At 43.5% G+C, this 13,288-nt stretch overlaps 2 protein-coding genes across 3 annotated transcripts; one reads left to right on the top strand and one right to left on the bottom strand.

Annotated features, from left to right (window-relative positions):
* The first annotated feature begins 272 nt into the window (after positions 1-272).
* On the top strand, positions 273-8,957 carry pcnx4 (pecanex 4). The gene is made up of 11 exons (XM_046412098.1): positions 273-433; positions 1,364-2,138; positions 2,242-2,421; positions 2,663-3,216; positions 3,330-3,430; positions 3,650-3,772; positions 4,325-4,685; positions 6,146-6,249; positions 6,330-7,435; positions 7,551-7,737; positions 7,920-8,957. The coding sequence occupies exons 2-11, from the start codon at positions 1,441-1,443 to the stop codon at positions 8,169-8,171; spliced, it is 3,666 nt and encodes a 1,221-aa protein (XP_046268054.1). The 5' UTR covers positions 273-433; positions 1,364-1,440; the 3' UTR covers positions 8,172-8,957.
* A 31-nt stretch (positions 8,958-8,988) lies between these two features.
* On the bottom strand, positions 8,989-12,997 carry dhrs7 (dehydrogenase/reductase (SDR family) member 7). 2 transcript variants are annotated; one of them, XM_046412107.1, is made up of 7 exons: positions 12,750-12,995; positions 11,430-11,582; positions 11,023-11,129; positions 10,504-10,743; positions 10,179-10,301; positions 9,838-10,053; positions 8,989-9,185 (listed from the first exon to the last, which is right to left on the bottom strand). In XM_046412107.1, the coding sequence occupies exons 1-7, from the start codon at positions 12,877-12,879 to the stop codon at positions 9,144-9,146; spliced, it is 1,011 nt and encodes a 336-aa protein (XP_046268063.1). In that variant the 5' UTR covers positions 12,880-12,995; the 3' UTR covers positions 8,989-9,143. The 2 variants fall into 2 exon arrangements, with proteins under 2 accessions (XP_046268063.1, XP_046268064.1); XM_046412108.1 differs by lacking the exon at positions 8,989-9,185 and having other exon boundaries at positions 9,950-10,091; positions 12,750-12,997.
* Positions 12,998-13,288: the final 291 nt, after the last annotated feature.

The following is a 13,288-nucleotide window of genomic DNA, read 5'->3' as shown; positions in this document are numbered from 1 at the left end:
GCTGTGCATGCGACTCCATCCTTTTGTCCTCACATAATTCACATGAGCACAACAGCCCCCCACCCTTCCTCCACCACCATCCAAATCTCAAAATCTCACAACATTTCGACCTCTTGCATTTATCCAAAAGACAGGGATTTGAGTTGTTCCCATTTCCATCAATAACGTGTGTCGCTGTTGAAGCTGCGGGGTTGGGTGATGTAAGGGGTGGGGTTTAAACATTTTAAACCAATCAGACGCCGTTTTTTCCTCTTGTGTCCCCTACTATTGGTTACAATCTGTCTGTGTATCATGCCGATGTTGCTTGGCTCTCAAGCGGTTAGCTCGCAGCTAATGTTAATGCTGGCGACTTCCGCCTGTTTCCCCTTAATACAACCTATATCGTCAAATTTTACGCAGAACTTGTCTGCAGTTGGCTATTCTGCTGTTAACGGTAAGTTTGTCTCGCACCAGTAACACCGCGGGTGGCCAGACTGCTGTTATTTTTACCTGTTAGTAATAGCAAGCTAACGGACAGCTAAGCTGACAATACTTGCTGACATCGCTAGCTAACAATAGCTAGCTAGGGTAAAGAGACAAGAACAGGCTCAGAGAGGACCAGAAAACAATTTACTTTTGGCCAAACGTGGTTTGGCATGTGGGATGTGACTCGAAATGTCCCGGTACTAGCTTGAACTGTTAGCCCACGTTAGCGCATCCCCAAGCTATACTGCTTGTGGTGTGTTTTCATGGCAACTCAGCAGCTGTTGCTCCTGTAAGTGTTTGTTCTGTACCTTAAAAACCGAATGGTACTCGTGGTTCGTTTGCTATTAAAACGTGAACTTTTAGAAGACACTTGGTGTGTAAGGTTCTAACGACAATTTCAACCTGTTTGTGAACCTTAAAAGTTTCAGATAGATTAGACAGCATGTTGTTATGAGATTGATGAAGAGATAGGAGTTACTAAAGGAGTTGGGCTTTTCAGCTATTCCTGTCTTCTTGTAGTTCAATGGCTTCAAAAATATAATTTATTAAATGTATAAGTACAATTACATAATCAGTTAAACTATATATAATTTTATATATAATACAGTCAATAATGAACAGTAATCAGTTTATAATATGATAGATTTAAAAAGCCACATTGTCTTGAGTTGAGCGAAGTTCTCATAATTCCAAATGTACCCACGTAGAGACAATAGTTGACAGTATGTTGCACAACACAACTTTGATTTGCTGCCGATTTGACTACAGTTTGTTAAATGTTACTAAATTAGAGACACAAACTGGAGCTGTTGTATGACAATGATAGTATTGTATTAATGCATCTCTAACGATAGCGGTAATTCCTTCAATGCCTGACTGAAGGTGTGCTTCATTGCAGACAGCATCATTGTGAACGGGATGATGAATGGACAGCCTCTTTCAGCCGTGTGGAGATGACCTGCCACCCCTTCGGGAATGGTCAGAATGGGGCCAGATGTGCCCCTTCTTAATGAGTACAAGCAGGAGTTCTTCTGGAAGCGCTTCCCCCAGACAGTGTTGGGGGGTCCACGTTTCAAGTTGGGCTACTGTGCCCCACCATATGTCTATGTCAATCAGGCTGTTTTGTTCTTGACACCATGGCTTTTTGGGGGCATTGGTACTCTGCTCTGCCAGCTGCAGCTGCTTCAGGAGCTCCATGCCACAGTGCTCTCTGGTATGCTCATGTTCGGGGCTGCGGCGGGTGTCCAGGCCCTGGCATTGTATGCTGCTCGGAGGAATGGCACAGTGGAGAGACTCGGTGTGCCCAACATCCTGGTTGATGAAGAGGAAATGGAATTCACCCACTGCGTCAGCCCAGAGACAGTTCGATTTATTGCTCCTGGGAAGAGGTTTGGGCTCAATGTAGTGCTTCATACAGTTCTAGCTGGGGTGCTTTGTGGCTTTGGAACATGGTATGTGTTCCTTGGCAGACTGACTGCTCTCTACAGCAGCATTGGCATATCCCTGGTCATCTTTGTTCTAAGTTGGGTGACACTGTGTATAGCTGAGTACTCCCTCATTGTAAATACTGCCACAGAGACAGCCACTTTCCAGGCACAGGACACTTATGAGATCACCCCACTGACCCGGCCCCTCTACATTTTTATTTTCATTGCTGTGGACTTGGCTGATAGGTGAGCTACAACAGATTAACCAACCAAGCCTGTTACGTGCTACTGTATTTTACAATGCTTGCTGACATACACACATTAATCTCAATGTTGTGCTCAAATGTAGGTTCTCAGGCCCTGTCCCTGAGCTCCAACTGGCCAGCCAGGTTCTCCATGTGCTGTTCCTTTTCCTACCTCTGCTTTGGGCACTAGGTATACTGCCTCCCCTGGATGCCCTGCTCCTCTGGGGCATGGAGCAGACTCTTGTGTTTGGTTTAGGGGGCTCGCCCATGTCCAGCAACCTCAGGTACATATTGAAAGAACGTGCCCTAGCCTTTGTCAGTAGTTTTAAACTGATATTGACAAATGGCATTTTCTGGCTGTCCCCAGAGGGGGAAAAAAACAAAGCTAAACTGCACATAAATCCAGTCATATTTTGAGTCTGACACCAGTCCTTATCAGATGCTCATAGTCCCATTGAAATGACATGTGTGACAGTAGCTTGTGTCTCATCAGCTCTGACTTTTTGTGTGTACACTGTCCCACAGGCTGCTGTTGATGTTTTGTGTGTCTGCTGGCGTAGCTGTGTGCAATTACTTCATCCCAACAACACTGGGTGTGGTTCTCTTCTCCATCTCTATGGGATTTCTGCTGAGTCTGGATCTCAGCCAGGTTGGCACACTCTGCAGAGGTCCCCGGGCAGCCTTTGGGGATCGTGGATTTCACAGAGAGGGGTCACCACCTCCTCCTCCTCCTTCTCCTTCTTCCAGTTCCTTTGGCTGGACTCTGGGCTGCGGGGAGCTGCTGCTATATTTGAGCCTGCTACTGGTGGCGATGACGGAGGCAGGACTGATGCATCACTTCCTTGGTTCAGCTCAGCCCCAGAGCCTGGTTACAGGTCCCCAGGCTCCTGTCAGTTACCTCCTACTTGTACTCTTCTGCCTCTGCTGGGCTCTCAGAGAGATCCAGGGGGCTTATGTATTTGGGGGAGTGTTCCTCAATCCCCTGTACCCTAAAGGGATGTCTAGTGTGCAGACTTTCAAGCAGAGGAACAGAGGATTATACATTGCTGCAGCTATCAGAAGAGTCCTTCTTTATCTTGGTGAGCTTGTTGTAGTTGCATCTTCTCCAATCTTATTTCTCTCAGGTGTGAAAACAACAATGTTCTTCATGTGAATCTGTTTTTGACCCACATTTACTGTTTTTTTTTCACAGTGTCTCCATTTGCAATGATTGCTTTCCTGTCTTTGGACAAATCTCTGCAGCTGCTCCACAAGGTTTCCCTCAGTGTTGGATTCACACGAGCCTTTAGAGTGGTATGCTCACACTCATAGTTTAAGTATGAATGCCAACGTAACATGCAGAAACTAACAATGAGGACTGACACCAGGCAGATTCTTCTTCATGAAAAACATATCTTCTTGGTGCCTTTGCACATTTTCCTTTTTTTTAAATGAACTGTGATTTATCCCAGAGTGTACTTTGCTTGATTTTTGTGCATGTGCTCACAGTGATTGCCCTTTGTTGCTGTGAAGGTGTGGCAGAGTTCAGAGGATGCTCTTCTGCAAATGGTGGTGGTGGTCTTGATGCGATTTGCAGCTGGAAATAACATGCTGCCAGGATGGGACAACCTGGGCACTGGAGTTCAGCTTCTTGTGGTGAGGCCAGCATTAATATTGTGTATCATATCTGCATAGGCTGAAATCTGACCTAAAAAGTGCTGCCACATCACTCCGAATTTTTTACACTGTAGCTGTGAATAGATAATAATAATAATAGATCAATAAGACTGATCTGTTGATAGTGCATGGGATAAATATTTGTTGAATTTAACAGTTGTGTTGTGATGGGGCCATCTTGCCAAAATTATGGAAATTTTTGCCAATTTTCCAACATATTGCAACATTTTTTTTTTAAAGATAAGTATTAGTTTTGGTAAAATAATGCATTTAAATTATGCAACATTCCCACTTTATTAGGGTCACTTGCACAATTTGATGTAATCCAAAACAATGTATCTGTTCAGGTTTGTCTTGATACTGTCAAAAGAGGTGTTAATTCAGCTATACAGTATATTTTTTACTGAAGTGGTAGGTAGTGGTGATGCTGCTGCACTGAACTGCATTATATTGAGATTTGTGTCTTAATACCTTTCCCCCTTGAATTTTAAATGGAAAGGGAAGGTCTTCATGTTTGCCTCTCTTATCCAGGTGGGCCTCCTGATAGACAGAGTAACCCAGTTCCTTGCCAAGCTAAAGTTCACCCTGACTGTACTTGTGACATCTTGGACTGAGAAGAAGCAACGCCGGCAGTCGGCTGGAACTCTCTTGGCTCTGAACGCCTCACTGTGCCCACTGCTGCTGGCAGTGGTGACGCTCTCTGCCCTGCTCTCTGCCCCTCTGCTGCCCCTCTTCACCCTGCCCATCTTCTTGGTGGGGTTCCCCAGGCCTCAGCGCAGTTGGCCAGGCCCTGTAGGTACCGCCTGTCCCTGCCCGGACTCAATCTTCTACCAGCAGATGAGCGGAAGTCTGGCCTCCGCGCTGAGGACAGCCTTTGCAAGAGGGTCACTGGGTTAGTTCTCCACACTTGATATATCCTGGTGTCTTCCCCCTTTTAATTGTTTTCAGATGTTACAAGTGAACTGTAATGAAAGTGAAATCTATCTGAATATTCTCATTGTAGTGGTCACCAAGAACACACAAGTACGTTTTAATCAGATCTAAATAATGTTGCAAGTCAGTCAGTAGCTTGCATGTGTGTTGCTGTCACCACGTAACATACATATAAAATTTATTTAGTTTACAGTTACCTTCAGTATTCTTCTTGACTGATGTAGGTGTTCAAAGCATCTCAGCAGAACAAAGCATTCTACAGAGCTCCAGCAATGTTCAATAACTATTTCTTTTTTTTCTTTTATTTTTTTTTTGACTGCAATGTGTTTTGACTCGTGCTATGATTGCAGCGACTGAACTTTCCTATAGGTCAAGTACGGACGGTATGCAGATCAGAGAGCACTGAACCATCACCTCATATGGTTTGATAGTAAGAGGAATGTTGTTGTGTGCAGCTCTTCCATATTACTAGCAGTAATGTGAGCTTGCATGATCCAGTTAAGCTTCCTGTGAAGTGACCCAAAAAAAAAAAAAAAAAAAAGCTCTGATCTGTATTCATTACATCCAAATGTTTCCGCACCATTAACCGCGTAATACTCTTAGGCCAAACGGAGCTGCTGCTAGGATTTTGTTCGGGGCTCAATCAGGAAGGGGCAAGAGGGGAAAAAAATGGTGCTAGTAGAGAATCATTATTCATGGATTGATGATTCAAAACTGACTGCTGAGGTGATGTCATCTACTTTTTTTTGGGGGGGGGGGGGGGGCAGTAGCTGTGATGTATAATTCAGAATAAGCACTTGTTAGGGTGATGCTCACAGTCTAACGAAGGCAGTGTGTAGTGTTCTTTTGCTGTGCTCACACTGGGGGCCATGGAGCAGTGAGTAGGAAAGGAATCTGCCCAGCATGTCACTTCCCATCATGAGGTAGCAGCAGCGACTATTCTGAGATGTCGTTATGGGACACGACATTATTCTTGAGCCAAGGAAGCACTAGTCAACTTAAAACAAAAGCCTCCATCACCTTGCCATTTCTCTTTATCTGTGTTTAAATGTTGTCTGCCTGCTGTCTTCTGACAAACAAAATGAAAAGCCCACATTGAATAAAAGGCGGTAGAGACTAATGGAAAGCTAAGGCCAAGAAAAGATTCAATATTTAGATCTCTGTGCAGTCAGCCAGTTAACACAGTATCATGACCTTCCTTTACAACTGTGATGGTAAGCGTCTCCCTGTAGCTCATCCAGTAGCTATGTTATCCACATAGTCAGCAGAGGGACACATAGCTGATGCAAAATGAAAAGGATGTGCACCAAGAGTCATATACTGCGTGCGTTTCCCTTCCTTCTCGTCCTCAGTTTACACATCACATCTCTTTATGCAATAGATGCATGGATAGCTGATGGTTTTCTTCCTGCTCTGTAGGTTCTTTAGCCCCTGGCTCTCATTTTCTTGGCCGCTTTCAGGACCGTATGGTTTGGATAATGATCTTAGAGAGAGGATATGGCTACTGTACAGTCAACATTAAGGTACTGTATGCTTTTGTTTGTCTATTAAGAGCCATTGCAGACATTCACAAGACTACATAGTGCGGTGTGGTTTGTTACAGGGTCTGGAGCTCCAGGAGACATCTTGCCACACAGTGGAGGCACGGAGGGTGGATGAGGTGTTTGAGGCTGCTTTTGAGCGCCCTGAGCGGCTTGGTTTCACCCAGGGCTTTAACCTGCACTGGGGGAATGCCCTCACCCCTTGTGCTGCCCTTGTGGTGCGAGTCTACTCTGATGCCCGAAATGTTCTCTCTGGCATCATTGACTCTCATGATAACTTGAGGAAACTTCAGGATGACTTTCTTAAAGCGCTAGTTTGGTTGCTTCTCCGATACTGTGTGCAGAAGCATAAAGGATTTCTATGGAGCAGTGAAGACGGGCCAGGCATTGCAGGCAGGAAGTCCCAGTCTTCGCAGTTGGCCCAGACCACTTGTAATCAGCCACCTGAGACTGTCGTGGTGGAATCCAATGTGTCTTCTCTCAGGTTCAGACAGGACAGCTCCAGTTTGACCTCTTTTGGTGATTGGTCAGATGAGGATGACTTATTTGGTCCTCAACCAGCCAGACGGACTGTGGCATTAGTATCTGCAGAGGCCCAGCCTGGACACACAGCACTGCAGCCAGGGGCCTCTCTGCCTGGCTCTGTGGAGATGGACAGCCTTTTTGAAAACATGGCTCTCTCTGCCCTGCAGCCACTGCAGCCTCTGGGTCTGGGCATCGGGATGCCAGCAGTGGATAAAGGCGGTAACCCAGAGGTCTTTAGAGAGAGTCCTGGCTCTCTCCCTCAGCTGAACTTCAGCTGTCCCCAGTCAGAAATATTCAACCTACCAACAGGGTGGAGGGCAGCACCTTTGCTACCATCCCGATTGCTGCAGCTCAGGCCCTTGTTTCCCGAGGACTGGTTTCGGTTCACCTTAGGCCGGTTTGGGCCTGCTGTGCAGGGCGAAACCACTGAGGACATGACCAAAGCCCTGAAAGAGGATGAAGTCTTGAAAGAGCTGCATGCACAGGTTGCCCTTTCGTGTCTCATCTCTTTGGGAGCTGAGTCTGCCTTCACCAGTCCCAGTTATGTCTACAGACTGTATTGTGGAGATATACCGTGGACGGAAGGACTCGACTGGCTCTCCTCAAGTAAAGAACTTTACCAGCTCACACTTCGTGCTTTCAGGTAATATTGGCAGTCAGATGGTCTAGATTTTGGTGATTCTGATCAGTAGAGCTTATGCCAAGGAAAATTGTATTATTTCATTGAATTCTGCCTCTTTGATTTTGTTTGCCTTCAGGTTTAGTTTCAAACTCCTGTTTGATCAGGCGAGTCTAGGGCCCATGGAGTCTGCTGAAGAATTGTTCAGCACTTTGGAGGAATATGAAAAGGACTGGTACATTGGCTTGGTGACAGAGAAAGGCTGGCATGACAGTGTGCTTCAGGAGAAACCCTTCCTATTCTCTCTAGGACATGACCTCGCTATGGTAATCACACCCTCCGGTTCTTTGTCTGTGTAAGCTTCAAAATATAAAAGCACATCTGTTGATACCTTACCTCCAGTCTTATTCAGACATCAGAATAAGTTTGAGGTTGTTTACAAGTGGTATTAAGAGCCAATCTCGGTAAAAGATAGGTCTCACATTTGAATGATTGACTTTGTCCACAGGGTACCTACACAGGACGAGTCCTTTCCCTACAGGAGCAGCTGGTACACGTGGGTCGTCTGAATGGAGAGGGGGTACGAGGCCAGTGGGCAAACCTTTCCTGGGAGCTCCTGTATGCTACCAATGATGACGAGGAGCGTTACAGCATCCAGGCTCACCCCTTCATGCTAAGGAATTTAACTGTACAGGCAGCCGATCCCCCTTTAGGATACCCCATTTACTCCTCAGCCCCCCTTCACTTCCCCTGCCTCTGACCTGGGGCTTCTTCTGCCCTTTCAGTTGAAGGTATAGAGGGAAAATGAGGTTTTTCAGTTGGTACTACCACAGCAAAATGCCCATTTCCAAAGTTAATGTTAGTTATGAGGAAATTCATAAAGCAAAATTGAGAGAAAACTTCATTCCGTTTTGGAGCCTTGCTTTTAAAACACCATGTGCTGGGAAGTATATCTATGGGAACCAATTTTTCTTATTTTTTTTTTAACATTAATTTGACTTTTTTGGTGTGTCATTTGCCACACCACAGTCGAAGAAGCACTGTACTCTTGTACAAGTTGCAAAATCTTGTCAACAGATTCCGACTGACGAGGTGGACTACCTCCCACATTAAAGATTGAAGAATTCCCTCTCAAAATTGTCCCAGAAAGGTTTCTACGTAAGTACGTATGTTTTGTGGTTTGTTTATTAATGTTTGTGCTTAAAAAAGAAGGGAATAAATTTGTCCACCTCCCCTTTAGAAGACACTTGCTGAATACCTCTGGTTTTATTGTACTTTTTAGACTTCACAACTTTCAGGTGATTATTTTTCCCCTCCATGTTCATAAAAATGGGACAAAAACTGTAATGTTTTGTTAAGATATCAAGGATGTGCCTTGGGTATGTCTTGGTGTATGTGCAAGGTATTTAGTGCTATTGTTTTGTTTACAATTCACTTGTTTACAATTTAGAATGAAGACTTAAATGAATTTGACCATAGTCTCTTGTACATATTGTTAATTTTTATATGTGTAACTGTATATACTTATAAAATAGCTTGGCAGAAGCACTGTTGTGATTCATTGAACAAACATAAAATTGACACAAAACTTTTATTGGGTAATTTAAGGTTGGTACAAGTGCTTAATTCCAAATGTACCCCCAAAGATTCCACAATTTTACAGGAAGACCCACACTGGTTTCCAGGTTGAACATTAAGAACACAAACACATTTCCTCTTGAAGATGTGACTTTCAGGAGGTCTTGGACTTTGTGAAGTATGCAGAGTCTACATCCTGTGAAAGAAAAAGGAATGTGTTAGTGCTGATGTTTGACTGGTACTGCATCCTGGTGAGATTTTCTAAAGTAATTGTGTAGTGGTCACAAGCATTTCTGTCATACAGAAAAGATACATCAGACTTAAGCATGGGCATGTGACGTTCCAATGTCTAGCCTATCGAAACATGACCTTTTTCATGGCCCTCAGCTGTCACTGTCTAGTAGAGGCCAACAGATACACTGGTCAGTCAGTCAGTCAGTCTGCACCACAGGGTAGTAGTCAAGCTCACTGTCATATCCTGGCCACCGTCTTCTTCTTGTTAGACTGAAGCAAGGTCAGTAACAGCTGAGGCCCCCCCCAGCTGTTAAGAAACCACTCTGCACAGTGTCTGCCACAATCTGCTTTATTCAAGTATTTTCAGTGTCGGAGGTCTAACACACCAAGGTCAGCTGTGCATAATGCAACAGCAAGGCCAAACCTACATGAATGCTTTGTGGGTGCGATGAGCCTTTTTAACTGAATTTCACCAAGTGACTATCCTTTAATGTTGCAGCTGTGAAGGTGGGACAACTATGTGTATACATTATGTATTGAGTATAGTGACCTGAGCAAACTCCCAGAAAAACACAACACAGAATATGCACCATAATAACACTGTCAATACCTACCAGACCAGCTTTGAAATTCTGTATCCTTTTTCGGCCCATCATGTTTGTGATGAACCAGGCAAATGTGGGAGTGTACTGCCAAACGTAGTAAAACAGGAGGAAGGGCTGCTGTGCAATCCACATTTCCTTGATATTGTTGGCAATTCCAACCAGCATTAAACGCACACAGCGACTTGTTGGCATCTTATATTCCTGGTTGCCAACTGTGGCCATGGGCTTCGGTAATGGAAAGGAAACGGGTCACTGAAAACAAACTACTGAAATGTCTTACAGCACGCAAATAAAAATACGGGATGATTGTGTACACAATCAGCAGGTCCATGACAAATAAAATATATTACCTTGTTTACGTCCTCTGTGAAAGCATTTTGGATAATCTGTGATTGCACAGGCCCTGGACACACTGTACTGATGAGTATGTTTGGGAATTCAGCCAGCTCAGCTCGAAGGGCATTAAAGAAACCCTGTAGGCGATACAGTTCTAATCAGCAATAGGATATACATGGGCCTAGACATCTCATCACTTGTAAAGGTATTTATTACACGTATAAAATAATAAGTCATCAACAACTTAATCGTTAAATACTGTTTAAGGGCAGTGGAAAAATTATATTTGAGAAAAAAAAAATAGGTGAGTATTATAGTTGCTATCTGTATTCCCTTTACCTGAAGAGCGTGTTTGCTAGCACAGTATCCTGTAGACAGGGGCGCCCCAGCGAGGCCTGCGACACTGCTGACAGTCACAATGCTCCCAGTGCCTTGCTGCGCCATGTGAGGCAGCACCTGCTTCGTGATGGAGACCGTACCCAGGAAATTGATATCCATCAAGGCCTGATACACATCAATATTGGTCTCCATGCACAGGGAGCGCTGGCTTCTGCCGCCATTGTTAATGAGGATATCAATCTAAAAAGGTATGGAATGGACAGAACCAGAGAATGGGAAGATGAAATTATGTCATTTTGACTTACAGTGGATAGAACCCACAGTGACAAAGGTACAAAGGATGATGGAAAGAGAACAAAGCAAAATGAAAATTTTACAGACTGAATATTGTGTTGTCTAATACCTGACAGAAAAGTAGTAAATGAAATATTGTGGTTTAACTGTTCATCAAATAGAAATGTTGCAAAGAAACTAGTGATGAAAAAGCACTGTGTTATAAAAGATCTGCAGTGGCCTCACGTGTCCAAAGTGCCGGATTGCGGCTTTTGTTTTCTCCTCGTGTGATGCTCTCTCCGTCAAGTCAAGTGGAAGAACAAGAATATTTTCATCCTGGAGGTCAGAGCACTCTTGAAGAATAAATGACAAGAATAATTCGCCTGTTTACAAGTGATTAAGACTGAAAGAGAGTGAAACAAAGTCAGGTGAAGTGCTGAAGCTTTTATGCAGTTTACTACCGGTTTGAGAAGGAAAGCTGCAACAAACAGGATCAAGTCCTATGGCAAATGTTCTGACAGAGTTAATGAATTTAAGTTAAAGTACCGGAGAATTTGAAGTAGGCTTTACTTTAAGCAGGCCATACAAAAGCTCACCAAAGTAATAACAACAACAACAACAACGATAATCATAATAATAAATCATTCTCTCACCTAAACAGTGACGTTTCACCCTTTTCAGCTCATCCTCACGTCGTGCAGACAGGATGAGATGTGAGCCACACTTTGCTAGCTGGTAGGCCAGCTCTTCTCCAATACCACTGGAGGCTCCAGTAACCCACACCACCAGCCCCTTCAGCTTGTTCTCTGGTCAACGAAAAGGCACAGCTGACAACAGTTCATGTCATTTCCTGGGTCAACCTAAGCCTCTTTCTATATTTTTGATATATTAGATCATGTGTTAGAGTGGCCTAGTGCTGTGCCCTCACTTACAGCCCAACTGTCTACTAATTCTGCTTTATTAGAACAAAAATAGTTCAGGTAAATGGGGCTCCGTTGAATTACACTGTTACTTTTTTCACATTTTTTTATCAGTGGATACTTTGCTGCATTTTCAGGGAAAAAGGTTTTTACCTCTTCCTCCTCAGTGTCTATTAATCAGTTAAAAATCATTCCACCTTGACCATCTGCAGCAGTAAAATGCTTATTACATTAAATACAGCCTGACCAATTATGGAATTTGAGGCAGATATGATATTGAGATTTGTTTAAAATCTGAAGGTGATATATCAGTCGACAGTTGTTGTTTTTAACATAAAAACATAACGTAAACAAGTATGTTTTGTTTTTTTTTTAATTTAGTACCAGCTATGTGAAACACTTTATAATCAACTTATAATAGTGACACTGTTTCTAGATTACTTCAAACCTTCTTGGAGACAGCTGGAGATGTGCTATGAATAGTGTAGTGTAGTAGTGAAGATCAGGTAAAGACGGTATGAACTGTAGTTTATACATCAGTGGCGGGCCGTGCATTTGGTACCTGGGCCTTCACTGGGGACACACCTGACTTAGTCCACCTCTTAATACAACCACTATCACGTCGCAATTATGAAAAAAACAAAAACAAAACATCGATACTACCCAAAATGCAATATGACAAGGCGTGGCATTAGAGAGAGAGGAATTTCGCGTGTTGAGGATAATTACCATTATTAATACGACAAGAAACATAAGACAACTCCAAACCTCTACACTACAACCGCAACTGTTCAGAGGCAGTTCAGAACTTATTAGTCGCACTTGGCTGAGACTTTTGCTCTGACCGACCAATCAGAGGACGTTACCACAGGAAAGGTTCATCGAAGAATAGAGCAAATGTCGATACCTGTTTTCCTCCTGCTGTTATCCTCTCATTAACCAGATAGGTCCTGTTGTTAGTGAACTAGAAACGGAGCTCAGAAAAACTGGCTTAACCGCGTTTTGGAACTGCAGGCTGGCCTTGACGCAGTTCAGAAAAACAGAAGAACTCACCTGGTTTGTGTCCCAACAGGGCTGCCCACAGCAGGGTGAAATCTGCATCCGCGAAAATGAAAGACACGAAGTGAAGAAGTAAATAAAGTGGTATGCACCACCACAGCAAAGACACAAGACAACAGTCCATTGGTTGAAAACGAGCGGACAAACTTTAGACAATTAGCTAACCACTACTGCATACCAAACAAGCTCCAATCCGAGCAAGATTACAGTTAACGGATAACAACGTCACTTCCGCTGTGACATTTTCAAAATGAAGGTTCCTTTAACGTTGCAGTTTGTAAAACTTGGGTGCTCATCACTGGCAATGAGCAGCACTCTACTTTATTTACGAAGTACTTTTTAGCGAAATAGGCTATGTTACATATCTTGAAATATAGATCAAGCACGCAGTGTACTAGGTCCCTATATTATTTAGTCATTTAAAATCATCATACTAATGTGGTTTGTTGATATTATATATGTTTTATACGTATTAAACATATGTATTTCTTATGTATAGATTTGTTTTTATTATACACAGGGCACCCATGAAA

The sequence above is a fragment of the Scatophagus argus genome, chromosome 15 (assembly GCF_020382885.2).
Source record: "Scatophagus argus isolate fScaArg1 chromosome 15, fScaArg1.pri, whole genome shotgun sequence".
NCBI lineage: Eukaryota > Metazoa > Chordata > Actinopteri > Scatophagidae > Scatophagus > Scatophagus argus.
The sequence above is the reverse complement of the archived record's forward strand: the minus strand, read 5'-3'. Positions and strand labels throughout refer to the sequence as shown.

Bases quoted from the DNA above. Each gene is read 5' to 3' on its own strand.
- pcnx4 (XM_046412098.1), top strand. From the start codon at position 1,441: ATGGTCAGAATGGGGCCAGATGTGCCCCTTCTTAATGAGTACAAGCAG. The intron at 2,139-2,241 runs GTGAGCTACAAC...GCTCAAATGTAG, and splicing joins GCTGTGGACTTGGCTGATAG to GTTCTCAGGCCCTGTCCCTG. The intron at 2,422-2,662 runs GTACATATTGAA...ACTGTCCCACAG, and splicing joins CCCATGTCCAGCAACCTCAG to GCTGCTGTTGATGTTTTGTG.
- dhrs7 (XM_046412107.1), bottom strand. From the start codon at position 12,879: ATGGACTGTTGTCTTGTGTCTTTGCTGTGGTGGTGCATACCACTTTAT. The intron at 11,583-12,749 runs GTGAGTTCTTCT...TTCGTTGACCAG, and splicing joins CCTGTTGGGACACAAACCAG to AGAACAAGCTGAAGGGGCTG. The intron at 10,302-10,503 runs GTAAAGGGAATA...TATCGCCTACAG, and splicing joins CTAGCAAACACGCTCTTCAG to GGTTTCTTTAATGCCCTTCG.